The sequence below is a fragment of the Mustela lutreola genome, chromosome 1, assembly GCF_030435805.1.
Source record: "Mustela lutreola isolate mMusLut2 chromosome 1, mMusLut2.pri, whole genome shotgun sequence".
NCBI classification, from domain to species: Eukaryota; Metazoa; Chordata; class Mammalia; order Carnivora; family Mustelidae; genus Mustela; species Mustela lutreola.
Genome location: NC_081290.1, coordinates 48,308,648 through 48,334,297, shown reverse-complemented (window position 1 = coordinate 48,334,297; position 25,650 = coordinate 48,308,648). Strand labels below are relative to the sequence as shown.

Sequence of the window (25,650 nt, the reverse complement as noted above, 5' to 3'; positions counted from 1 at the left end):
AGGAAAGGGGATTAGGATGTTGTCGTTTTTCCTCTCATCAATTGAATCTTCTAAATTGATTTAGTAGTAAAACAATATATTTTTTATTATAAAGTACATATGGGTTTATTAAAGTTTAAAATGCCATTAAACTTTAAAGTCTTAGGCTATTCTGTATACTGTTGATTTGCTTTTATAGGTGAGTGCTTGAAAATGACTGCAAAATCAGTAGACTGGGGTTAGTGTTACAGGTATATCTCTTATTATCTGTTCTCCTGAAGCAGAAAATAATAAATATGCTAGACAGTGCATAATGTTAATTTTACAGTGGCTAAAAACACTTCGTTAATAGCCTGGTTTCGTGGCTTGGCTAAGCTTTGTTGTTTGTGGACTTTCATTCATTTACTTAGTGTGTGTGTCCAAACATGTCTATCCAACACCTGCTGCCCAGCGACGTGTGCGAGGTGACTGGTAACGCGTAGCTCTTATTAAACTGAACTTGTGGTGGACAAACCAGACAGGAAAAAAATAGGTCTTATTCGTCTTTGTGTCTCCAGTGTTTAAGCTCAGTCCCCGCTTCTGTTTGTGGGATTGAATTTAGCGTTTTAGATAGTCTTCATGGGTAATGAGTTTTTCTCTCTTGGGTTACTAAATTTAGTTTTTTAATTTAACCATTTGAAATGTGTAGTCCTCTGATAGTGATGGTGCTTGAATTTGCAATTTTAAAAACCTGCTTATCAAGGAAGCCAAAAGATAAAATCTCCTGGGGGCTGAATGAGAGAGGCTTCTGGATGTCACTGAGGGACTCTGGGGTGGCAGGATGGGTGAAGTTTCAGGACAAACAGTGGGACTGAGCCTAATGCATTCTCTGAATAGGATGGAGTGCCTCCCTCTAGTCCTCATTTAGAAATGAATTTTTATTTGTTCCAGGCTGCCCTTGAAGTATGCAGAACATTTTTACAGGAAGATAAAGGTGAGGGAGTCATTATGGTGACAGATCCTCCTTTTGGTGGCTTGGTTGAACCTCTGGCTGTTACATTCAAGAAGTTAATTGCTATGTGGAAAGAAGGTCAAAGCCAAGGTGTGTAATTTATTACTTACTGCAAAATAAACATGTATCTGTGTATCTGCTCTTTCTGTCAAATATTAGCAGAGCTCAGTGAATCAGAGCTCTGATAAAATATACATGTCTTGAGTTGTGTGTGTGTGTGTGTGTGTGTGTGTGTGTGCGTTTTTTAAACAGGTTTATTTGAGAATGTGGGAGACTTCATTATCATGATACACTTCGTATTATCCTAATCACGTGTTCTCAACATGACTTGTAGGTGAACATAAGGGGACCTTATAAAGAATAGGAATAAACTGTTGTCATTTATTCAATAAATACTTACTGAGTGGCCCCTATGTACAGGTACTGTTTAGGTGCTAGAAATAGAGACTGAACCAGACAGATACATATTCCTGCCCGCATGGATCTTACATTACATGTTCCTGAAGTCTTGCCCACAGCTCTAAGAGGGGGCCCAGTCTCTGGCTCAGAGCTCTAAACTGTGCCAAGATTTGGGTAGGAAGATGGGATATGGACGAACCATACAGTGGTTATCAGTGACAAAAAGATACCCACATGGACAGATACCCACGTGGGTTAATGGCTGGGGGTTATTATTCCGTTTAAAGTGCCTTAGGCCTTCAAAATAGTTTATTTAATTAACTGTCTAATTGGTATGATCATTTTTTTAGTTTCCAGTTAGCAAATTGATAAACTGAAAGAGTGTCAGGAATTTGTGATCAGGTTTCTCCTTTAATTATGCTACATAAATAATGTGCTTTGGAGACAGAATGCAAAAGAAATCTGAAACATGACTCATAGTGTTAAGTATTCCACTTATTTTCAGTTCTTAAGTCCACTGATCAGAATGGATAAAGTAAGTCAGTGTTATTGAAGAAGCAATGAAGAGATCTTCTTTGAATTTCAATGGGCTTGAATTTTAGTTCTGCCACTTATTAGCTGCATGAACTTGAAAAAATGACGTAAATCTTATGGCTTCAGTTGCCCTTCTATGAAATGGGATTATTAATATCTAACTCCAGGGGTTACTATAAGGAGGTAATATATAGAAAATACCTGGCATTGGGCTCAGCCTGTACGAGGTGCTCTGTAAATAATAGCTATGTCCCCTGTCATTGAAGTTAATTTTAATCGTTTTTAAGAATCTCCCATGCTTCAGGAAAGATTGATTCATCCCTGAAAACAGACATAATGAGCTGTGGCAGAGCTGGGATGCTGACCTGAGGCCTTCTACCTTCTGGCCCAATGCTTCCTGCCACCATATCGCAATGATCTTGGGACTTCTTTGGGATATCTTTGCTTTGAGCTAGAATATAGAGATTGTGTGTGTAAGGACTACTCTTACATACCATTTATACCTGCATTTAATGTAAATGTAATATTTCCTTTAATGAATTTAATTAATTAATCAATTCATAAATAAATAAATAAAATGAATATTTCATTTAATATAAAATGTAATGTATGGTAAAATAATATTTCCATTGACTTTTGGGAAAGGTCAAGTTGTAAATGGCACTCTGGTAAACATTCTTTTCTTTAGTATGATTTAAGTGCATTGAACAATTGTAATTTCTCCCAATATTAGAGGTCTTTCAGTTACAGCTCTTTTTTTTTTTTTTCAATATCAGTTTCTTATTTTCTTTTCCTTTTTGTGACCTATTAGATAGCAGTCAAAAAGAACTACCCATATTCTGGATTTTCCCCTATTTTTTTGAATTCCGAATTCGTCAGTTTTTTCCAAGCTTCTGCATGCTGGATTACCAGGTATAGTAAATATTCTGTTTTCTGGCATGGTTGATAAATGGGCATTCTGCTTAAGTAAATATTCTGATGAGACAATCCATCGATTTTAGTAAAGGAAAATATCATAAGCTGTATTAAACACTAAAATTGAAACATACATCGCTTAGTCCAGAGGTTCCTAAATGTAATTCTTAGGGTGCTGAAATCTATATTAAAAATATAGATTCTTAGGTGCCAAAATACACATATGAAGTCAAAATTAGAGGGTACAGCCCCAAGAAACCACATTTTACCAAACTTCCAAGGTGCCTACAGCGCAGCCAGGTTTTAGACCAGCTGACCTCACTGGCCCCAAAGTCATTGTTATGAACAGGACTTTTGTCTGTTCAGAGGTTGTAGAGAAGTCAGTTGCTTTTTCTGGTCGGTGGAATGTCAACTACACTTTACTGTGCCACTCAGAGGATGCCAGGAGCTCTGAAGGGAGGTGTGTCTGAGGTGGCAGGTGTCAGAGAAGCAGAGAGGCTGAGGTCTGTGTGTGTGGGCGAGTGTGCTGATTTCAGGGTGGAGTTGACTGGCCCTTCTTCCCACCTCTGCCCTCAACTCTTGCTGCTTCAATGTCCACTTTCCTGTCTTCATTTCCTTGGGTTCTGAAGTTAACCCCCTTGTCACCATCATCATGTGGGGTCACCAGGTGGCCACTGCTTCTTCTTTTGTAATGAGATCTTTCTATTTGAGCTTTCTGAGCAATGGACTACCTTGATGAAGGCTTTTTCTGCCCTGGAACTAAAAATGAACATGTCTTCACTACCCATTCCAAGCTAGCACTTGGGTCTCATCTTTCTAATCTTAAAGGCATTTACTATTATGAAAATTATTTAGAAATTCTTAAAGAAACAATGTTACCAAAAATGAGAGGGCAGACCCTACCTGTGATTCCATCCCAAGTAGCAAATATAATAATTTGACACGTTTTACGGGTTTGTAATCATAGCAGATGAATCTGAATTCTGCATTCTTCACTGTGTCTTATGTAAGTATACATTTTAAAATGTAGCTCCATAGTCTTTATGCTATTAATCACTTTATTTTCTTTTAAAGATTTTATTTATTCATTTGACAGCATGCACAAGCAGGGAGGAGCAGCATGCAGAGGGAGAGGAAGAAGCAGGCTCCCCACTGAGCAGGGAGCCCAATGTGAGGCGTGATCTCAGGACCCCAAGATCATGACCTGAGCTGAAGGCAGATCTTCACCAACCGAGCCTTCCAGGCACCTGCTTTTAATCACTTTAAATTATTTCATTAGCAGGTTATATTATCAATTGTTAGCTTTTTTTTTTTTTTTTTTTTTTTTTAGACATACAGGTTGCTCTCACCTTTATGGTACCATAAATAACACTGCCTTAAACATCTCTGATGCACATAATTTTTTCCATATTTTACATAACTTCTTTAAAATTTCCAAAACTGAAATAGTGTTCCAAAAATTATGTTATCAAATTTAATGGACATTTTTATGGCTACTGAACTGTGTAACAGTTCCTTTCCAAAGTTTATAGCACAAGCTGTTTTAACCTTGATTTCTTGAGCTCTGCATTAGGCAAAGTCCACATCCTTTCTTCCCAAATCTGGTTTACTTTCCTTTTCTGGAGCACATAGTTTTGTTTCTTGTCTGAGGGGTACTTCTAGTATTGACATTTGCAGTACAGAGATAGCGGGCATATCCTAAAGACGTTAACTAAATAAACTATTTTCAGTTGTTAGGAACACCTGCTGCCTTTGACAGTGAATAATCATCTAGTACATCTAATACAATGTCTGGCACAGAGTAATTGAATTTTTGAAAAACAACGTGAACTCCAGAATTGAGAAGGACCTGAGTTTTAATCCTGGTTCTGCCACTTACTTGTGAGGCCTACACATTTTATCTTGTGACTTGTTAAATGAGCAGAGTAATAATATATCTGCCTAATAAGGTTTTAGGAATTATTTGAGATAATACATGAAGAGGCTTAGTGTTGTCCCTAACACACAGCAAATGTAGACCAATGGTTATTGCTCTCAGCATTGTCAAGACCAATCAGGTAGTCTCTGGGTGCAGGTAAAACTCTTCTTTGGGGATTTTTTTTTTTTTTTTTTTTGTACAGTATATGAAACATAGGTCCCTCAGAAAACTGTTCCATGCACATTTAGAAATGAGTTTTCACTGTAGGCAAGAGTTTGAAATGGCAAAGAAGCCAAAGAAGGCAGATCCAGAGTAGAGTGCACAAGAGAGGTTCATGTGGAGAAACCAGCCATGGCTTGTTTCAACGGTCTGTGTTACTAGAAAGGAACTTGTGGAAATTCTGGAGTCTCAGTTTTGAGAAACAGTTCCAAGGTCCAAGTTTATTAAAAATAATTACACAATTCAGTGTATGGGTGAGAAAAGTTTCTCTAACTTGGCCATTTCAGACTGGGTATCAGACAAAGTGAAAAAAGCAGCCTTTAGAAAGGAGAAAGCCAAACTTTGAAAAGAAAAACTAGAATAAGGTCTGTGAAACAAAACAAATCTTCGTTTGCCCATCGCATGCTCAGTTGGAGAAACTGATTTTACCATATCTCCTGTTGTGTTTAGAAGCCTTTATTTGTCATACCTCACCTTGATGTTCCGTCTTTCATTCTTTTCTTGATTTCTTTCTTTCTTTTTTGAAAATTTCTCTGGAGTTACTATTATCCTTTCTGAAACTTTTGCTTTCTTTCTTTTCTTTTGTTATTTTAACCTTATTTTATAGTAATTTCTTTTCTGGTGTATATTAGCTGCCTTCATCAAATGAAAAATTTGGAAGTCTCTTGTCTCCTTCACAGGTCTTCTGCCATAGACCTTGATTAGACTTCTTTCTCACATTGCCCAAGATGATTATAAGCCAGCAAACCACAATGCAGTAAAAAAACCAAAATCACTAAATCTCTTTTGTTTGAAATACTTTTCAGGTAAGAGGGAGGCAGAAATGCTGCAGATCTTCATAAAATGTAAATTATGTAGACTCTTCAGTGATAAAGCACTTGATGAGTACAGAATAAAATAGTAACCAAAAGGGCACCGGGGTGGCTCAGTCGGTCAAGTGTCTGCCTTCGCCTCAAGTCATGATCCCAGGGTCCTGGGATCGAGTCCCATATCAGGCTTCCTGCTCACTGGGGAATCTGCTTCTCCCTCTCCCTCTGCCTGCCATTCTGCCTACTTGTGCAGAATCTCTCTGTCAAATAAACAATATCTCATCTCTCTGTCAAATAAACAATATCTTTAATAAAGAAAATAGTCACCAAAGACTTAGAAAAGCAAGAGTTTTATTAAGGGTAGATTAGAAAGGAAGAATGTAATAATGAAAAGAAATTTTGACCCAGAGTCAGAAGTGTGAGTCCTAGCACACTGCCTTTTAAAGGCTCTTTAATTTGAAGAGGGAAAAGTCAGTTTATCTTTCCTGGCCTCTGTTTCCTTACCTATAAAATAAAATGATTGAATGAGGAAAGAGATGGCAGATAAGTTTCACTTTTAGTGCTAAGCCTGATGAATTCGTAGTGACTTTCTGGAGAATTTGTTGAGAATACCAGGCTCAGTGGCAGGGAGTAGTGTGTGATTGATTAGTGATGTCTGCCGCAGGGGCCCGGTTGCGGGGAGGTGACATTCAGATCCTGTGTTTAGCATATCTGAACTAGATCACCTCACTTCCCTTCCACCAGGAACATGCTACATCCATCTCTTGTTTCTCCTTAATCCGGGACATTTGTCTGGATTGTTAAAAGTAGAGCTTTGTTTTGTTTTGTTTTAAAGCTATCCTTAAAAAATCACCCTATGCAGAAAACTGTTTTTCAAGGTTAGTTTCGTGTTCAGAAGTTAAGATATTTTGACAGGAATTTCTGACAAGTGATTGCAAATTATAAGATGACAACTGAAATTCTCAAACCTGATGTGTAATAAATATAAACTTTTAATGGGTTTGGAGTGACAAGGGGAATAAAATATATACTATATATAGATAGCTATTATTTTATTTATTTTTTAAAGATTTTATTTATTTGACAGAGACACAGTGAGAGAGGAAACACAAGCAGGGGTAGTTGGAGAGGGAGAAGCAGGCTACCTGCTGAGCAGGGAGCCCGATGCAGGGCTCAATCCCAGGACCCTGGGATCATGACCTGAGTGAAGGCAGACACTTTACGACTGAGCCACCCAGGCATTCCTAAATAAGAGGTATGTGGGATATGGGGAATATGACTAAAAGACCTTTTTGCTCTGGTGGAAGTTGGCTGATGGCGATCTTTTGATGCAGTGAAATTAAGTAGGTCACAGTCCCGAAGAAGTTAGGAAAATACAAGTACTCTGTCTTATTTCATTCATCTTTGTTTCCCTGCTGGATGCCTAGACCATAGTAGGTGCAAAATAAATGTCTGTTGACTTGAACGTCTTGGTTTCAGTCTCATGTCACAGAAGAAATTTGCGTATAGATAAAATTAAAAGTTTAGAATTGCAGAGATTCTGTGCTTTCCCTCATTTCTATACAGTACTTCATCACATTAATCAGTTCCATGGGAGAAATTTTCTATTTGAAAATGCCTCTCATCATCATTGTGAGTGAAATGTCAGAGATAATGATGGGAAAATGGTGTATCAGCTCTACCACTAGTGATATGCAATTTGCAAAATTGTGTTTGCTTTACAGCGCTTCCATAGGACGTTTATTTGTGTGGATGAAGCTATGAAATATGGATGTATGTTAGAGGTACATTAATTTACCCTAGCAGCATGCGTTTTACATACCATATGTTTATAGTTAATTAGCACAACAAACCCGCATTTAAAAATAATAATAATCTCAATTAGGTTATGCAAAATCAAGCAATCAACCACCTTCCTGACACATACATTCTCTGACTCTTGGGAAACCATAAAGAGATTGTTCTTTCTTTCCTTCTTTTACATCTGCTATGTATTGTATTGCATGGAATATTCCATTTACTAGAAATCTTTCTAAGGCCCTCCTTTCCAGCATTTGAAAATCTTGGAAAGGTTCTCTTGGGAAGAATTTTTTTTTTCCTTAGGACACTCACAAGTGTTCAAAATATCTTTGTTGAATTTAATAAAGTGTCATATATTTATTTAATACATAGAGTAGTGCTTAGGGGAAATTATGAATTGAAATCATTTAAAAAAACTACTTGTGGTAATATTTTAAGGTGATTTTGAAGTAAAATCTGCTTTGTATCTTAGCCTCTAATAGGTGACATATATTCATGAAATTTAAAGTTGGAAAGAACCATTAGGGGTGTAACATAGGCTAACTTCCCACCGTAATAATCCTCTCCACTAAATTCATGACAAGCCATCACCCGGCCTCACTTGAATGCTTTCAGTGAGCAAAGTCCTGCAGCCTTACAAGGCAACTCAATTTATTTAATAGCTCTAATCGTTAGAAAATTTTCTCATATTGAGATAAAATATGCTCCCTATTAACTTCTAACCATTGGTCCTACTTCTGTTCTCCAAAGCAATAAAGGCTGAGTCTCATTTCAATTCCACTGACACCCCTTCAGTTATAAAATAGCTATCAGATCCTCCTAGTTTGCACTTTTCTTAATAAACACCCCAACACATTAAATGACAAATCCTCTTCGTTCCCATTACTTTTGGTAGAAACGAACTGATTTTATCAGCATCTCCCTTCACATGCAGTGACTGAATGTAGCGCTTCATGTGACCTAACCTCATCCTTTGCTTGTTAGGATATCGTACTTCCGTACAGGGTGGCTATGAGCCCACGCCAGCTTTCACACAGTTAGTTAGACTATGGACTCTTGCTGTTGACAGTTAACCGGAACTCCCAGGGTTTGTTGTTTTGTTTTGTTTCCCCACACTGTCTCCTGTCTAGCTGGGTCTCCTATGGCACTTCCCCCTACCCCATTGCTATAACTTGTTGATCTCTCTTCCTGAACTCGCTCACCTGCTAATGTGGTGGCTATGGGCAAGGCCGTACGGAGAGCTTAGGAATTTCTCATTAAAGCCCTCTCTTTCCATTGTCAGTTAGTCCTTAAATTTTTGTGCTTTGCTTATTAAATAGAGCTAGCTTGCAAGCCATTTCTTTTGAACAACTCTTAAGTGTATTCTTGTTTAGAATCTGAACAGTTCATTTTAACATATTTGAAAGTGGGGCTGTACCTTTACCGACTTCATAAATATCTCACAGTATTCTTGTGGATAATCTAGAACAATGGTGCTCAAACTTTAGTATGCCAGGAGGGCTTGTTAAGAATACAGATTGGGGGGGAGGTGCCTGGGTGGCTCCGTGGGTTAAAGCCTCTGCCTTCGGCTCAGGTCATGATCCCAGGGTCCTGGGATCGAGCCCCGCATTGGGCTTTCTGCTCAGCGGGGAGCCTGCTTCCCCCTCACTCTCTGCCTACTTGTGATCTCTCTCTCTCTCAAATAAATAAATAAAATCTTTAAAAGAAAAAATAAGAATACAGATTGTGGGGCTTGACCCCCAGGGGCTTCTCTTTTAGGAGGTCCTTCAATGGGGCAAGAATGTGCTTTTCTAACAAGATCTCAGAGGCGACGCTGATGTGGCTGATCCAGACTCCGCACTTGGAGAATTACTGATCTAAAGAAAGATGAACCTAGTGACTAGGTGGATTCTGAGCAGGTTTGAATCCAAAGTGAGAACGTGTATGGATAGCAGAGAAGCTGGAGGAGATGAGAGCAAGAAGCTAATAAACATTGAGCCTGTTAGCTCCAGCTTCAGATGCTCTGCCAAGGCTGAAAGCTGAGGTAGGGTTCTTGAGGAGAGGTAATGTTTGAAATAGTCACAACCATTGTTGTGAATCTCTCTCTTCATCTGCATCTTTCTGTCTCTACCATATATATGCCAGGGCCCCGAACTAGGCATTTTATGCACATTGTCTCATGTACCCTTCCCAGCATCTCTGAGGCAGGGCTCAGTAACCTCCTTTTCTAGGTGAGAATTATGTAAATTTACCTCGAGGCACCAACAGGTGAGTGGCATTGCTGCTCTGTAGTCCCCAGCCCTGTGTTTGGCCAGGGCATAAAAGGTCAAATGGTGAACGCTGGGGGGTCGAAGTAAGGCTGTACTGGGACTTGGTGACCTGCAAACTGAGAAGCAGCCGATTTCGCACGCAAAAATGAAAAGCTCCAGCCAAGTCATCACACATCTTCACGGTTGGAATTCTTTAGCACCAAAAGCTGAATTTATAATTCCTTAATAGACCTTCTTGTCAAGTCTGTTGTTTTTGGATAAAAGATTATAGTTGTTCTCTTAAGATCAGGCTGTATGAATTTATCATAACAAAGTTTACCTTTTCCATAATGGAATTTCACCGCCACCGAGGCCCCTCAGAGTCTGTCGATTAAGAAGTAAACTTTTGCTTTTAAGAATTTTGTCTTAAATACTTTGGTTTAACTCCTCTCTTGGCACCAGCTTGTTCTTTATTGGTTAAAGAATCTTTGTAGATGTGATTCCTTTGAGTAAATCTTCTTTTTCAATTTTTTTAAACTTTCTAGGTAGATTATGATAATCATGCACTTTATAAACATGGGAAGACAGGTCGAAAACAGTCTCCTGTGCGTATTTTCACCAATATTCCACCCAACAAAATAATCCTTCCTAGCGAGGAAGGGTACAGGTAAGATCTTAGTGAGGCCTTGTAATACATGAGTTACTGAGAATCAAGTTCCATATGTCCCTCAAAATGCTTTTAATAGTGACTCATATAGTTCTTCCACTACCTTTAAATTTGGTCTATAATTTTGCATTGAATTTGGATTACACTTAATTTTTTGTAACAAGTGCCATTTACCTGCTCTGTGAATCTTCTTGAAAATATGCAGCTGATTTAAGTCTTTCTTCCTTAGATTTTGCCCTTTGTGTCAACGGTATGTTTCCCTAGAGAATCAACACTGTGAGCACTGTAATTCTTGCACCTCCAAGGTATAGTTTCTCTAGAATGCATTCTTATTCGTATGTATTTGTTTTATTTTAACTTACTCATTTCATTACATTTGCTTAATGTTATTTTTTTTTTCAATTTTATTTACTTGAGAGAGAGAGAGAGTGAGCATAAGCTGGGGGGAGGAGAAAAGGAAGAAACAGAAGGATACTCCCTGCTGAGCAGGGAGCCCAAAGTGAAGTGCAGGGCTCAGTCCTAGGACCTGGGGATCGTGACCCAAGCTGAATGCAGACGCTTAAACGACTGAGCCACCGAGGGACCCCAATGCTATTTTAATAACATTACAATTTGTATTACTGTATTATTTATTATTGTATATCATTTATTATACTTTAATACAATGTTTCTAATTTTAAAGTATGACAGGCTTTAAAAAATAAGTGCATTTAAAAAAAATAAATGCCTTCATTGTTATTAGCAGTTAATTGAGTTCACTTTTTTTTTTTTTAAGATTTTATTTATTGGGGCAAGAGAGAGCACAAGGCGGGGGGACACGAGGGCAGAGGTAGACTGAGAAGTAGCCTTCCCCACTCCCCCCACTCCCCACCCCACCACGCAGGGTTCAATCCCAGGACACCAGGATCATGACTTGGGCCAAAGGCAGATACTTAACCGACTGAGCCACCCAGATCCCCCTAAATTCACTTTATGTGAAGTACTGTATGATTACTAAAATTAGGAGTGTCTCAAGGCATGAGGTGAGTGCTGAACTTAGTTGAGGATAAAATTAAGATGTTTCAAATAAGGAACTGAACCATAAGATACCATCCCTATTTTGATGAAACAGTAAGAACATACACTGTGCACTTTTTATGTACCAGGGCCTTCCCTGAGGGCTGTCCATGGATTAACTCAGTTACCACACAAAGCCCTAGTGGAGAAGTACTCTCTAATTTTTACAGGTCAGGAGGGACTACAGGAATATACCTCCTACTCATTGTCTTAAGGAGGTAGGGTAGCCCTTTAGGTGGCCTTAAATCCAGTCAGAAAGAACAGGTGAAGTTTAGATTGGCTAATATGTACAAATGATTCACCAAGGGAAAGGCTGTATTTTTTATAACCATCATAAAGTACATTTTGCATAACCTTATCATTTTGTTATTGGTTATACTTGTTTTTAACTGTGGTAGCACATCTAATTACATGTATTTTCAGTCAGCGGAGATAATATCTGTGTCCCTTATTTTAAAAAAATTATGCTCAGGTTATTTTCATGAAGCTCAAAATGAGGAAAACAAAATTTTATTATTTAGAGATACACACATAAGTGGTAAAAATAAACAAAGGCAAGGAAGTGACCATCACAGAAATCAGAGTACGTGTTACTTGGTGGGGCAGAGGAATGCTGGATTGGGAAGGGTACCTGGGGGAGTGTCTAGGGGGTCAGCAGTATTCTCTTGACCTATTGGGATTCATCAGTGTGTACTTCATAACTCTTATTAAACTGGACATGTAAGAGTCTTACATACTTTTCTAGGTAGTTTTAGTTCACAGATTTAACATTACCCAAACATTACCCTGTAATCTCTGTCTTTTTAGATGATCTAAAGTTCTCAAATTCGAATTTCATTAAGGATTATGCTGTATAGGCACGTAAAAGTTATGAATCATTAATTCTCTTGAAATTTTCATTGAATCCTTCTTTGTGCAGTTTGGGTTGCTTGAACTGGAGTGGACTTTCAAGTTCATGTAGATAAATACCCTAGTTTTCCAGTTAAGGAAATTGGGGCCCATCAAGGAGGTGTTTGAGTTGAGTGGAGAAATGCATAGATTAAAATCAAAGTATTTAATTGTGAAGCCCAGGAAAGTGAGAAATAAGGAATGAATAATTTACACAGATTTTAATAAGACATTTTAATTTTTAATTGTGGAACTTGATTTTTTAATGATACATTAAACATAATTTAAAAATTATTTTTGTAGGATGGCAGGAAATGGAACCATTGCTTTCTCTGCAAAAAGTGTGTAAAACCTTGTAAGTATTTAGACTTAGTGTTTGAGATCCTATGAAAACATTTTAGGGTTTTTCTTTACCTGAATGGGATTTTTATTTAATTATATTTATAAGAGAAAAAAATTAATATAGAGATACATTGATTTACTTTTTAATTTTTGCAGTTGCCAAAACACACACTCTCCTTCCTGGGGAGACATGACTTTGTAACCTGCTTCAGTGTGGCATTTGGTTTGGCTCATTTTAATAAGGCTTTGTGTCACTCATCCAGTCCCCATTGTGTCAGTGGCCTGCTGCTCATGACTCATTGAAGAAGGGCTGCCCTGGCTGCCATGTATCAGAAAGAAGTTAGTTGCTTTATGTGGGATTCTGATCTCTTAACCTTGGCGTCTTTAACCATATTATAACCAGTTACACAGATCGGTCACGATGTTTGAAGTAAACACTGTTCATGCTGCCCCATCATAAAGGTTGATCAAATGAAAAATTAAATGAACTTCTTCTAAAACTCAATTTTTATTTTATAGCCTGGATCCACTGTAGCATTTGTAGTCACTGTGCTCTTCCAGATCATTCTTGCGGGGGCCCTAAAGATGGCTGCTTTATTTGTGGTGAATTAGACCACAAACGTAGTACTTGTCCTAAGATCACTACATCTAAGAAAGTGAACAAGTAAGTTGAATTCTTTTATTGCCTAGAAAAAAATTTTCTTTGTGTGATTTGTGTAAAGCAGTCCTCCACAAAAGTATGCAATAGAGGATTCAGAAGTGCTGAATTATTTCCTGTTTTTACTGTTACTTATTGTTTGCATAGATGGGAGGAGGGAGGGCACAAAGATAAGTGAAAGAGTTTAACATTTTACAGGTAAGACATGAAAATCACCAAAGTATAAGGTAGAAACTGGTTAACTTTTTATCTCCTGTGGTTCATATGAAATTATAATTTGTGGGGAGGGAGTCCAGCCTTTATTGACAGACATGATATTTAAGTCAGGACAGATCAGATACAGACGTATGACAGCAGGTGAGTCTGGAGAAGGCATTTCAGGTGGAATATAGTATGTAATCCCACAGTGAACACATCGGAAAATGAATTTATCTCTGAATTATATCAGACTTCAAAAAAACATTAACTATTTTAGTATATAAAATTTTAATTTTTACCATTTTTTTTCCTATGCTTATTTTCACTTTCTCCACCAGTATTTGGTGTTGGTTATCACTCAGAGCAAAGTTATACCAGTGACAACAGCATATTTTAAAAAACCATTGCTATTTCAACTGGGCACAGTTGAATGATTACACTTAAAAAAAACTAAAAGGGATGATAGTTATTGAGTCTTCTTGTTTTGTTGTTATGAAAACTAGATAGACAAATTAACATTATGTGAGAATTGGGATCAGCATAAAATTTCTGAGCCATCTTATGACTTGTGACTTAAAAAAATTCTTCATATTTGAAATATCTGATGTTATTGTAACTATTTATGGTTGTATTAGAATTATTTTCCAGTTGTTCATTTTTTTTGGTCAGTGGCAATTAGTTTTTCCCATTAAGACCCAGCCATTTGAATTCTGCCTACTGTTTTATTTTTCCATTACTTTTCACCAAATTTACTCTAAACAGTTATTTCTATTAAGTAATCCAGAGTAGAAATGGAAGTTTCTAAATTAAGAAATGTATTGAAGAATCTTCTAAAAGATTTTTTCTTAAAAACCTTTTAAGAATAGAGACCCCCTAATAAACTATTGGTCTGGGTTTGTTGTACCATGTACAGGGTAAATCTGGTTGCAAATCAAGTTAGTGACATGCTCAGACTTTGAGTCTGTGATTTTACGATACAGAGGAACTGAATTTGCATTTTGGTAATGTATTGTAGGCTCTATGTTGGTCCTCCGTAGCCTGCGCTAGTTGGCTTGGTGGTATTGTACTGTTTCCATCGAAGGAAACCATTTAGTATCTTTCAATATTAGATTTTATCAAGTTCAATTCAAGTAGCAAATCCTTTATGATGTGGTGTACCTGAAAAGTCTTAAATAGTATTACTTTTTTCTCTCAGAAAAGACTACTAAACTCCTATGAACAGTTATCTTCAGGTATTGCTTTCAAAAAAATTTCCTAATGAAATTGACAAGGCAAAATAGTTTTTTTTTTCTTTACAATAGTAAAAAATAATTCTAATCATCTTTTAAGCATATATGGCATAAAAGATATCTCATAGCTGTCTTATATTAACTTGTTTTTCTTTAATTTGCCTTTGCTTCTGAACTGGAATGGTGCTGGCTCCCTCTTGTGGTTAATCGTTTTTATCATTACATAAATACCTTTAATTTAGAGGACAAACACTAGGTCAATTCAATTTTAAGGCAAAACAAAATAATGAATTGATTTATACTCAAGCAGTTCAATTTATACTGCGTTGAAAGACTTTCTCTCTGGAAAGTTTGTTTATTCATATTAAAATGAATATTTTTTTTCTGCTTTTGTTTACTGTGTCCTCTAGTGAGGTCTGGTTCATGTTTAGTTCTTCTTATAAGTGGAAAAGCCAAAGAAAATGTCTGTAAATTTTGTATACAGGCACATACAGCTTCACTGACTATGCCGTCAAGAAATTATACTTCATTAAATTTGCTAAATCACTTATCAGGACATTAGGCTTCTTAAAATAATGGCTGGAGGGAAAAGAGATTTATGTAACATACACAGAAAAGTATAAAGAAGGCTGTGGTATTTGTTTTATTTATGAACCAATAGGTTATTCCAGTCTATGATCCAAAATCTAAATATGGAAAAATGGAAGTTGTCAAGCAAAATTCTGAAGAATAGTCATGTGGTACTACTAATAGTAGGTAATATTTGTTTAGTGATTACGATATGCTTAGCACATTATATATCTGAATAATTTATAGCAGAGTATATAGTACAAGGTAATTAAGAGCACAGGTTCTAGAATCAAGCTGGTTCTGCTACTTCCTCAGTGGAGGATTTCATAGCCTCAGTTTCTTCCCCAAAAAAAGAGTTGGGGGAAGAATAATGAAAGGCGACTTCTAGCTTGTCTCAGTCTCCCAGATCCTTAGAGTCAAAGATGATACCCACTCATTTTTGTATTTCCAGCACTTAATATGTATGTTGTGTGAACCAAAAGTGAGGCCAGAGTTTGCTCCATGGAGTGATTCTATTCTATTTGTGAATTGAAGATTTGGGTCCTGGGAAGATCAAGAGTAAGCTTTTCCCCAGGACTTCTGGTTTAGGAGAAGGGAATCTAATGATTGATATGGCTAGGTACCTGAGGGGATTTCCCAGGTTTGAAGGAGCTGGCAGCCCCAGCCTTTCCTCGGTTCACTATATGATGAATGGCGTGATTCTGCTAGCTTGGAGAAAGTGAATGAACAGACCAGTAATCTTTCTCAGCTATAGGTAGTCTGTAACTCAGTGCAGAGAGCACCAGAAACTAAGTATCTGTTTTGTTCTGGTGTGGTTTAGTGTCCTCACAGCGTGAGTTGAACTTGTTCGATGTGAAGCTAGTCTTTCTGGAAGACAAAGACCACAAAGTGTGGGCATCCTGTATGGCACTTGTTAAGACTTTTAGGCCCACTGAGGAAAGGAGAATTAGCTGTAGAACTTATAAGATGGGCGTCTGTAAGCATTGTCTATTTTTCCATTGTGTTATTTCATTTCTCTGCCTCTGCTAACTGGCAGATGTGTTGGTCCTTTTCCTGAAAAATGTCATTCAAGGATTTGGAGATTGAAGTGCTCAGCTGAGCAGGACGGATGTACCAAAACCAAAACTGTAGCCCCAAATAAATAAATAAATAAATAAACCTTCCTAACTTACTGGCTTTATGATTTTTAAAATTTAAGTAATATGTATCCCAAATGTTATTTGAACAGTCAACATAAAAACTATTGACAAGATATTTTGCATTCTTTCTTCAATATCCAGTGTGCATTTTACATTTAGACACTTTTAACTTGCTCTCACCACGTCCTAGGTTTCCTGGTTGCCCCACGCTGGCTAGAGGCTACCGTGCAGCTCAGCACAGCAGGGGCTTTTCCTGCCTTGACTCTGTGCTGGGTTTGTCGCAAATAAATCTGTGGTAACCGTCTTTCAAAGAAATTTCTTTACTCAAGCGTTTTGCTTAGTCAGGCCTCTGTCTGTCTCCTTGTTATTATGGTTAGGATCCTGAGGATTTATGCTTATGATACAGTAAATTCGTTTCCTTCTGTTTTCTTATTTGGTCAGCTGGTTAATTAAATTCCAACATAATTACATAATTCACTATGCTTATTCTACAAAATAATTTAGCACCTTGTTTTTCAGAGCTGTCAGAAAGCAGAAGCAAAGAAAAAGTAATAAGATGAAAATGGGGACCACTAAAGGACAATCCATGAATCATACATCTGTTACAAGGAAGAAGCGCAGGAGAGAAAGAGCCCATCAATATCTTTGCTCTTAAATGTCCAGTGACTTGAGAATAAGAAAGATTTATAGTCCAACCTTTGATGCCATTTTCTGAAAGTGCCACACTGGACTTAAATTCTTTCACTTTCAAAGGTATGCACCTTTCTAAGGCAGATAATGGGCAGGTGGTATTTGCTGGTTTATGGACCCCTCTGCAGCCCCTCTGGAGACCTGGGGGAGGTGTTCCATCCTGAGCTAGTTGACCAGATCTCTCTGTATGCCTTTTTTTTTTTTTCTCTCTCTCTTTTAATTCTCTCGGAATCATATGATTTTGGCCTCTTTTGAAAAAACGGGCATGCAGTGTTCTTTTGTAGAAAGTGTCAGAAGAAAAATGAAAGTGAAAACTTGAGCTCTTGTTTACATTGAATGCGGGTATGTTAAATTAGGTCCAGAAATCTTTTAAGTTAAATATCAAAACATTGTATGATGACTTAAACCCCACTTGCGAAGTAAAGTACAATGAACAATTATTTTTAGGCAAAGATGATGGGAAGAATTTTGACAAAACTAAAGATATAAAGATTATAATTATGATTTTATTATTAAATATTTGTCTCTCAAGTACTTTTATAGTGTCCTTTGATATAATAGAATCATTTAAATGTTGTAGGATAAATGAGACATCTAGAATTATGACTTGCTCTGTCATCTCAGTGTCTTTTAACTTAAGCAGTAAGGTTATTTCTCTGTAAAAGTAATAGAAGGCAGGAGAGTTTGGGGATTAAAACCTCTCATTCCTATTCTGACGAATGCTTCTTGACTGTAAATCATTGGCCAGGTCGTTCACTTGCAGCCCATTTCTTATTATTATATAATTATTTGATTATGTAACAGTAGTTATACCACAGGCTTGTTTCCGTGATGACGTTAAATGGGGCACAAGTGCCTGGCTCTCAGTTCTATTGGTGAGAAATGTTACCATGTGCAGATGGCTGGAGCCCTAGTGGTAATCATCTGGTGGTCCAGGATCATAGTGGTGAAGGAACTGGGCTTGAACTCTGAGAACAGTCTCCCCGTGTCTCTACTATGTACCTGACATGATCTTTGGAAGACTGCCTACTTTGGAACTGCTTGCATTTGCATAATGACTTTTCTCTTCTTCCCAAACAGCTGCTTTAGAGCAGGTTTGGAGGCATGCTTGCTTGGGCTTAGCTAGAGTGCTTGAGTGAAGGTACAAGAGCTGCTCCCCATCTGGCCTGGAAAATCCGTCTGGTCTTTAAGTTAGGACTGTTTGATGCCTGATGGGGAAGCACAAGCATGGCTCTGATCCATGGTTTAGGGTGTATATTCAGTGACATCAAAAGATGAGCTAAGCCCCCTGGATTTAGCAAGCATCATAAAACTCTTCCCTCACCCCCTTTTCCACGTGGGTTGCTATGGTGATCAGAGGGGTGGATTCAGAGGTGACTGGGTGAGATATGAACCTTTTGCAGAATCATTGTGAGTGTTCCCCCCCATCCCCTGATTCAGCCATAGGCGTGGACTTTACTTGACCTTCATGGTGCCCCGCAAACCATGGTAAAGTCTCAAAATCTCCCCTGAAATTCAAGACACCTGAGGGGACCGTGATTCCTGAAGAACTAGGTCCTGCTGATAAGTGGGTTATTATCATGACCCCATTTCCTTAGTTTTAAGGTACCATCAATTGAAAAATGCACTATTGATGTGATTGTGGCTTTTCTGGGAGAGAAACCCCATAGCTCATTAATTGTGTATATTAAATTTTAGATGTATCTTATTTTGGAGATACTGAAATGTTAAAAAAAAAAAAGTACACCTTAGAATTGAGGAAGTAGGCTATTACTTACAATCAGAAATTATGTACTCTAAAACTTTAACTGCTTAGGAAGTTAAAAATAAGAAATTTGGTAATTCTGGGGGCACCCTGGGTGGCTCAGTTGGTTAAGTGTACAACTCTTATTTTTGCTCAGGACATGGTGTCAGGGTTGTGAGATTGAACCCTGTGTTGGGTTCCACACTTCGCGGGGAGTCCACTTGAGATTCTCTCCTTCTTCCCTACCCCCTCCAACCCCTGTTGCCAATAAATCTTTAAAAAAAAAAAAAAGGAAATTTGGCGATTGTATTCCTTGTTTAATTAATACTAATTTTAAGGACCTTCTTCTCTCAGGGAATAAACTAATAGGATGTAAAAATGTCTCTGGAAGGTAAAGTGTGATGCGAGATGAGGTCATTTGTTCTAATTAGGAACCTGCGTATCTGAACATTAAGATACCTCCTCAAAACAGCCATAGAGGAAAATCCCTAAATTTGACACATAAAACTTTCTAAGCTTTTTAAAAGGATGTTTTTTCTTAAATTATTACAGTTAAATTTTACTGTAGTTCTTGCTTATATTACAAAATTTAAGGAAATCCAGAGTTGCTTTGTAGGCCCTGAATGATCAGATTTCAGGCTTTTCTTACATTTAGTTTGATATTTAGACTAATTTATTTCTTCAGGATGCCCCACTGTTTTCATCTCATCCTCTTCTTTCTGTTTGGACTATTTCAAGTCTCACTCGCTTTGGGAAGTCTTGCCTGGGTCCCTGCCACCAGCTGGTGCCTTCCTCTGAAGCCTGGGTGTTCTGCAACCCATTTGAGGCACTTTTAATATATTATTCTGTGATTAAATTTGTAGATTCTATTTCCCCCAAAAGATTTTAGTTTCTTAATATCAGTACCCATTTTATACCATCTTATATCTCTCATGCATTGTAGGTGCTCAATAAAAATTTGATGAAAGCACGAAATTTTGTAGGTGTTTTCACATGGTGGGTGCATTAGTTTGTTAGGGCTGCCGTAACAAAATACCAGGGTCTGGTGGCTTAAATAGCAGTAACTTATTTTCTCACAGTCCTGGAGGCTGGAAGTCCAAGATCGAGGTGTTGGCAAGTTTGGATTTTCTGCCTCTCTCCTTAGCCTACCTTCTTGCTCCTCCTGTGGTATTTCTTCTGTGTGTATGCTTCCCTGGTATCTCTGATATCTCTTTGTGACCAAATTCCCTCTGCTTATAAGCATACCAGTCAGGTTGGATTAGGGCCCACTCTCATAGCCTCATTTTACCTTAATTTCCATTTTAAAGGCCCATCTCCAAATATAGCCCCATTCTGAAGTACTGGGGGCTAGGGCTTCAGCATCTGGATTTAGAGGATGTGATTCAGTTCCTAACAGTAGACATACCTAAGATATGGAGAGGACTTGGTCTTTTTCTTGTATTTATTTTTAATTTTTATTCATTTATTTTTGTTAAGTATGTGGGACTTGAACTCATGACCCCTAGATCAAGAACTGAGCTGAGATCAAGAGCTGGATGACCAACCGACTGAGCCACCCAGGCTCCCCTTGGTCTTTTCTCTTTCCTATAAGGACTGAAAAAAGGAGAACAGGCGTAAACAATATTGGGGGTTATTTAGAGTCAGGAGGAAGACCATCTTGATATTCAGGGTTTAGATGTGTAGTTAAGGTTGGCATGTGCTGTGTGAGCAAGACTGACAGCCTTGAAGCTTAGAATAATTCAGCTTCCAAGGTTATTTTAAGAAAAACACTTAGGTTGTTGTCTGGCCCCTTCAAAGTCATTTACAAAATACTAGGCATCTAGGAGAAGTTTGACTAATTTTTTAAAAGAAAATCACAGCCCACAGAAGGTTCTGGTGTGTTGCTTCCTCCTTCACAATGTCATTGTTGGGGTCTCCACTACATGTCTTGCCAGTGAAATAAAAATGTGTTTGTGTGTCCTTTCATTTCTAATTCTTTTAAGGTACTTAATGTATGCCTTGTATTAGATCGACTTTTTTGTACTTATTTCTCCTGTATAGATTAGAAGCTCATTGGTGGCAGGGGCCTGTGGACACCGTGGTGTGTGTTCTCTAGCTCCTAGAGCTGTGCCCTGTGCACAGGGAGGCAACCAGCTGCTGCCCATGTGACTTCACTAACCCACGCCCCCCCCTCCAACCCCAGAAAGTGGGTGGCCAGGCTGACACGTTTCCTCACCCACCAAATGGTAGCTGCTCGTAAGTCAGGACTGAGTGAATGGAAATGCCGTGTCATATACTGCATGAGGTCTCAGCACCCTAACTGGGTTACATGGGGAAGAAGCTAATACGCTTAGAGCTGCCTTGGTAAGGAAGGCTTGCACAGACTGCAAAGGAAAATCCAATTTCACTTATTTGATGCGATTTTAATTGGAACATTAGGACAGGGTTACATTAGTCAAGGGTCAGCCAAGAAGGTCATTGCAATCAAGTGTTGATAAGATCTCGACAATTTGATTTCAAGCGATTTAGTATAAATGTTAACTCAGCAAGACTGAGGGAAGAAAGCTCCCCACAGTGAGCAAGCAGATCTCAGAGCTCGGAGAGGTGAGTTTTATCCCATTAGCTGGACAGTCACAAGATTCTCACTGTTTAGTTGCTTAGTACCACTGCAGATGAGAAGCGTGACAGTTGCTGTTCTGAGAAATGGAACCCGAGGAGATGGGTCAGTTTCTTTGCCTGTGAATATAAGGGTGAGGAGTAGGAGAAACCAGAAAAATCAGACTGAACGTTATATATGCCTAATGAGGACAAAAAGAGAAAAAGGGCTTGCCTGTTAGCTTAACAGTTAATGCATGAGCCAGGTAAATAAAAGAAGATGAAAAGTTTCTCCAATCTTTCCATCCAGAGAGAACCACAGTCAGAACTTGTATGTGTGTTCTTCAAAGGTAAATTTTTGTATAAATAGCCATATAAATAGACACTCTAAAATTTCCCCACAGAAATGGAATTAGGAGTACATACTGTTTTATAATCTTCTTTTTCATAAACATCTGAACATCAGTTTATATTTACAACAGTAATACTCTTCAGTATGGGTACATTTTTTAAATCAGTATCTGATGTTTGGACTTCTCATTTGTTTGCATTTTTTCCCTCTTGTAAACTACCCTATGCTGAACATACTTATGACCAAATCTTTTATTTCCTTAGAATAAATTTCTAGACATGAATACCGGTCTGCAGCTCTTATTAGAACCTCTTTCTTCAGATTGGAATCGCATGAGTTGGTCTCTGAATTTCTTTTGCAGAGAAAAAACACCCTGGATTTAGACTCTCTGCTGGGATGGACAATCTCCCAAATGCCTTTTGTACTTAAAAACTTGGGTGGTTGTGATTGATGGTCATACTGAACAGTGTTGATTGGTTGTGTCAGTAGGATCTTTCCCATTCTCTCCATCGTGTGCCTATTGTGGGGTTTGGGAGAGAGATGACGGATATCCTCTCCAACTCTTGGGGAGGACTTTTTATTGGGCATAATTCCATACCCTTCTGATTTTGGGTGGGTTCATGCTAGGGGTTGGTCTAATTACAGGAAAACTCAAGACTTCAGTCTTGTGATGGGTGAAGAGGTGTTTGTTCTCTCTCTGAATGCAGGTGCATGTAGATTAGTTGCTGTTGGTAGCTTTCCAGTAACCACATGGGGAGCTAGACTTATGATGTACACCATGAGCTTGGTCAGGGTTGATGACTGAGTTTGCTGGATCTAGCCTGACCTGAACTTGAGCCTATTTTTGGACTTGTAATTTACATGAGCCAGTACATTCCAGTTACTACTTCTGCCACTTTAAGTTGGGATTTGTTACCTAATAAATGCAACCATGGTAGGACAAGAGATTCTAACACCAATCTTCTACATTTATCTCTTGCCAGCAAATTCGGTCAAGTTCTTATTTTGTATGTTTCACCCATTTTAGGACTTGGAAATAGACCTCTCAAAATAACAGCCTTTCACATGGCCTAGATTAGACACATCCCACATAGTTCTATCTTCCATTCTTGTATACAGTGTTTCCCCCATCTTTGCTCAGGCCCTGACTTTTCCCCTTCAAACCTGCCATTCCAGGTTCCTGTAGGTCATCGTAGGTTCACACACATACCTCCACCTGAACATAGTCTTCACTCAGCTCCTTTCCTCTGGTCTGCTTTCCCTCCCTTCCCCTTCACACCTCCTTCATTACCTCTGCCCTAAACCAGCAATAACCATTTCTCTGCCCCCTGGTATATCTGCATACCCAAATATCCCAGTCTTGACTAGTCCCTTGCTTTCATTCCCTCAGTCTAATCAATAATCAGTTCTTTGTATTCTCCTTCAGAAACCTCTGGAATTGCGCCTCCCCCATCCCCACCTAACTAGTCTTCCTGCCCATCTTTACTCCTCCAGTCATCACCCCATCACATGAGTTAAGGTCCTGAATAATCAATGAACCAGTGTGATGCAACCAATGATACAACTCCCCCCGCCCTGCTGCCCGCAATAAATCTGTTGACAGCAGCCTTGCCCTTCAAAATCCAGCCTTATACCATTACAACACATGGAATGATGCCTTCAGCTTGAGCTAGCCCAAGGGGTGCAGTGATCAAATAAACAGCCTAGCTACCAAAATGTTATTTCACGAAAGCTAGTTCTTGCATCCCCCCCCACCCCAAGCACTAGGAAGAGCATGGAAATTCTTCAGGGTATTCTCCATTTCTCTCAAACCCTTCCGCTCCTACCCCTATACATTTCTGTCTCCTATCCTTACCTCCTTAAAAAGCACCTGGGCATTCTTCCCTTTTCCTCTTGATTCTGTGCCACAGAAGTGCAGGTAAACCAATTTGCCAGAGCAATGTTTTCCATGGAGAATGGGCAAGGCAAAGAAAAGGAGTAAGGTCCAAAATCTCTTCTGGGTCAGTGGGAAAAAGAAGAAGCTGGAAACACTGTGTTAGTGGCTACTTTGTCCTATGGCTACTTTAGACAATTTACAGTGTCCCCCAGTCCCACCAATATGCATGAGGCACTTGGCTACATAAAATCATTTGCTCTTTCCTGGCCACATCCTGGCCACACGTGGAACTACACCGCTATACTGTTTCCTGGGCAATTCTCGCCTGTGAATGCAATACTCTCCTGTTCAGTAGCACCTTTTTTTTTTTTTTTTTTTTTTTTTTTTTTTTTTAAGATTTTATTGAGAGAGAGAGCAGGAGCAAAGGTATAGAGAGAGAAGGAGAAGCAGGCTCCCCACTGAGCCTGGAGCCCGATGCGGGACTTGATTCCAGGACCCTGGGATCATGACTTGAGCCGAAGGCAGCTGCTTAACAAACTGAGCCACCCAGGCACCCCTAGGTAGTACCTATTAACAGTCTTCCTGTGTTATATGAGGAAATGGGCATTCCATTTCTGTAAGAATGTTAGGTGGGTGGATATTGCCTCCCCCAACTCCAGCATCCAGATTATCCATTACTGCCACCCCAAAACATTAAATAATGCCTGAAAATGCATTTCATGAATAACAAGGGTAAGTGCATTCTCACCTTAGAAATATTGCCTCTGGAAGAATTTGGGAGTCATGCTAAATTGTTTGCAGCAAAGGCAAGGGGAAAAGCCTATCTCTAAAGAGGGGAGCAGGGTAGGCATCAGGTAAGAACACTGCCACAAAATAGTGCCTCGAATATATGCTTGTGAATGAATGGGTCTACCTCTGACACCTACTTCCCCGGGGCTAGATCCAGATAGAGTGCAAGAAGATGGGTTTTGTTAAACTCGAAGATTCTACCATTTATTTCTCCTTTAAATAAGTGAAAGGTAGATGGTTTTCTACCATAGATTTTAAGTTCAAGAATCACAGGATATGGTCACGTTCTCTTAACCGGGGTCATAACTTGTGTGAACTTTTGCACCTGCTAACATTTTAAATTTGTCCGTATAAAGCAGTATCTTGCTTGTTGGTAGGCCGAATTGTAAGCCTTTTAGGGCAGAGCCCATGCCCTGTGCCTTTGTGTAGCCCAAATTCTTTCAGATTCTTTTTCCTGGTAGATCTCAGACAGCTGTAGGATAAGCCCTGCGGGAGCCCACAGCCCTCATTTATTAAGGGGGGCGGGGACTACTACCACCAATGAGTTGTTGAGGCTTAATGGGATAATCAAGGTATTTGACTACTCAGGGGTTTTAGGTAGAGCCCTTCCACCTTGGCTGCCAACCAGACTCACCTAGAAGAGTTGGTACTGGGTCGCATTCCTTATCAGTTATCTTTTCATTGATCTACGGTGCTGCCTGGGTTAGGGTTAGGGTTTAGAAAATAAATGTCTTCAGGTGATTCTACTGAGCGCCTTGGGACTGTTAACTACCTGTTTAGAGACTGTCCAGGGACGCTCCAGCCGATCAGGACCTAATGTTTCCCTTCCTTTTCCTCCTCGCGGTCTCTGAGGACTCACCCTCAACCCTATGCCCGCCCACCGACCCTCTAGCAGCTTTCCGGGACAACGGACCCGGCCAACGAACGCGCGAACACACGTGGGGAACACGCCTCACCTGCAGGCGTTCCTGCGGCCCCGGGAACACCCGCGCGCCCCCGCCCCGCGCGCCCCCGCCCCGCGCGCCCCCGCCCCGCGCGCCCCCGCCCCGCGCGCCCCCGCCCCGCGCGCCCCCGCCGCCAGGTCCT

At 39.2% G+C, this 25,650-nt stretch overlaps 1 protein-coding gene and 1 long non-coding RNA gene across 8 annotated transcripts in view; one reads left to right on the top strand and one right to left on the bottom strand.

Annotated features, from left to right (window-relative positions):
- ZCCHC4 (zinc finger CCHC-type containing 4) overlaps positions 1 to 19,269 on the top strand; it is a 45,260-nt gene extending 25,991 nt beyond the window's left edge. Inside the window, exons 7-14 of one of the 6 annotated variants that reach the window (XM_059164401.1) lie at positions 910 to 1,060; positions 2,715 to 2,815; positions 7,489 to 7,548; positions 10,338 to 10,459; positions 10,689 to 10,764; positions 12,707 to 12,758; positions 13,265 to 13,409; positions 17,059 to 19,269. In XM_059164401.1, the coding sequence (XP_059020384.1) occupies positions 910 to 1,060; positions 2,715 to 2,815; positions 7,489 to 7,548; positions 10,338 to 10,459; positions 10,689 to 10,764; positions 12,707 to 12,758; positions 13,265 to 13,409; positions 17,059 to 17,194 (843 nt within the window). In that variant the 3' untranslated portion in view covers positions 17,195 to 19,269. The other 5 variants (XM_059164393.1, XM_059164410.1, XM_059164428.1 and 2 more) reach the window with 5 other exon arrangements.
- Positions 19,270 to 21,335: 2,066 nt separating this feature from the next.
- On the bottom strand, positions 21,336 to 25,505 carry LOC131825240 (uncharacterized). 2 transcript variants are annotated; one of them, XR_009351167.1, is made up of 3 exons: positions 25,199 to 25,505; positions 23,755 to 23,920; positions 21,336 to 21,688 (listed from the first exon to the last, which is right to left on the bottom strand). It is a non-coding gene; the product is annotated as an uncharacterized LOC131825240 (long non-coding RNA). The 2 variants fall into 2 exon arrangements; XR_009351168.1 differs by having other exon boundaries at positions 23,755 to 23,895.
- Between the last annotated feature and the right edge of the window lie 145 nt (positions 25,506 to 25,650).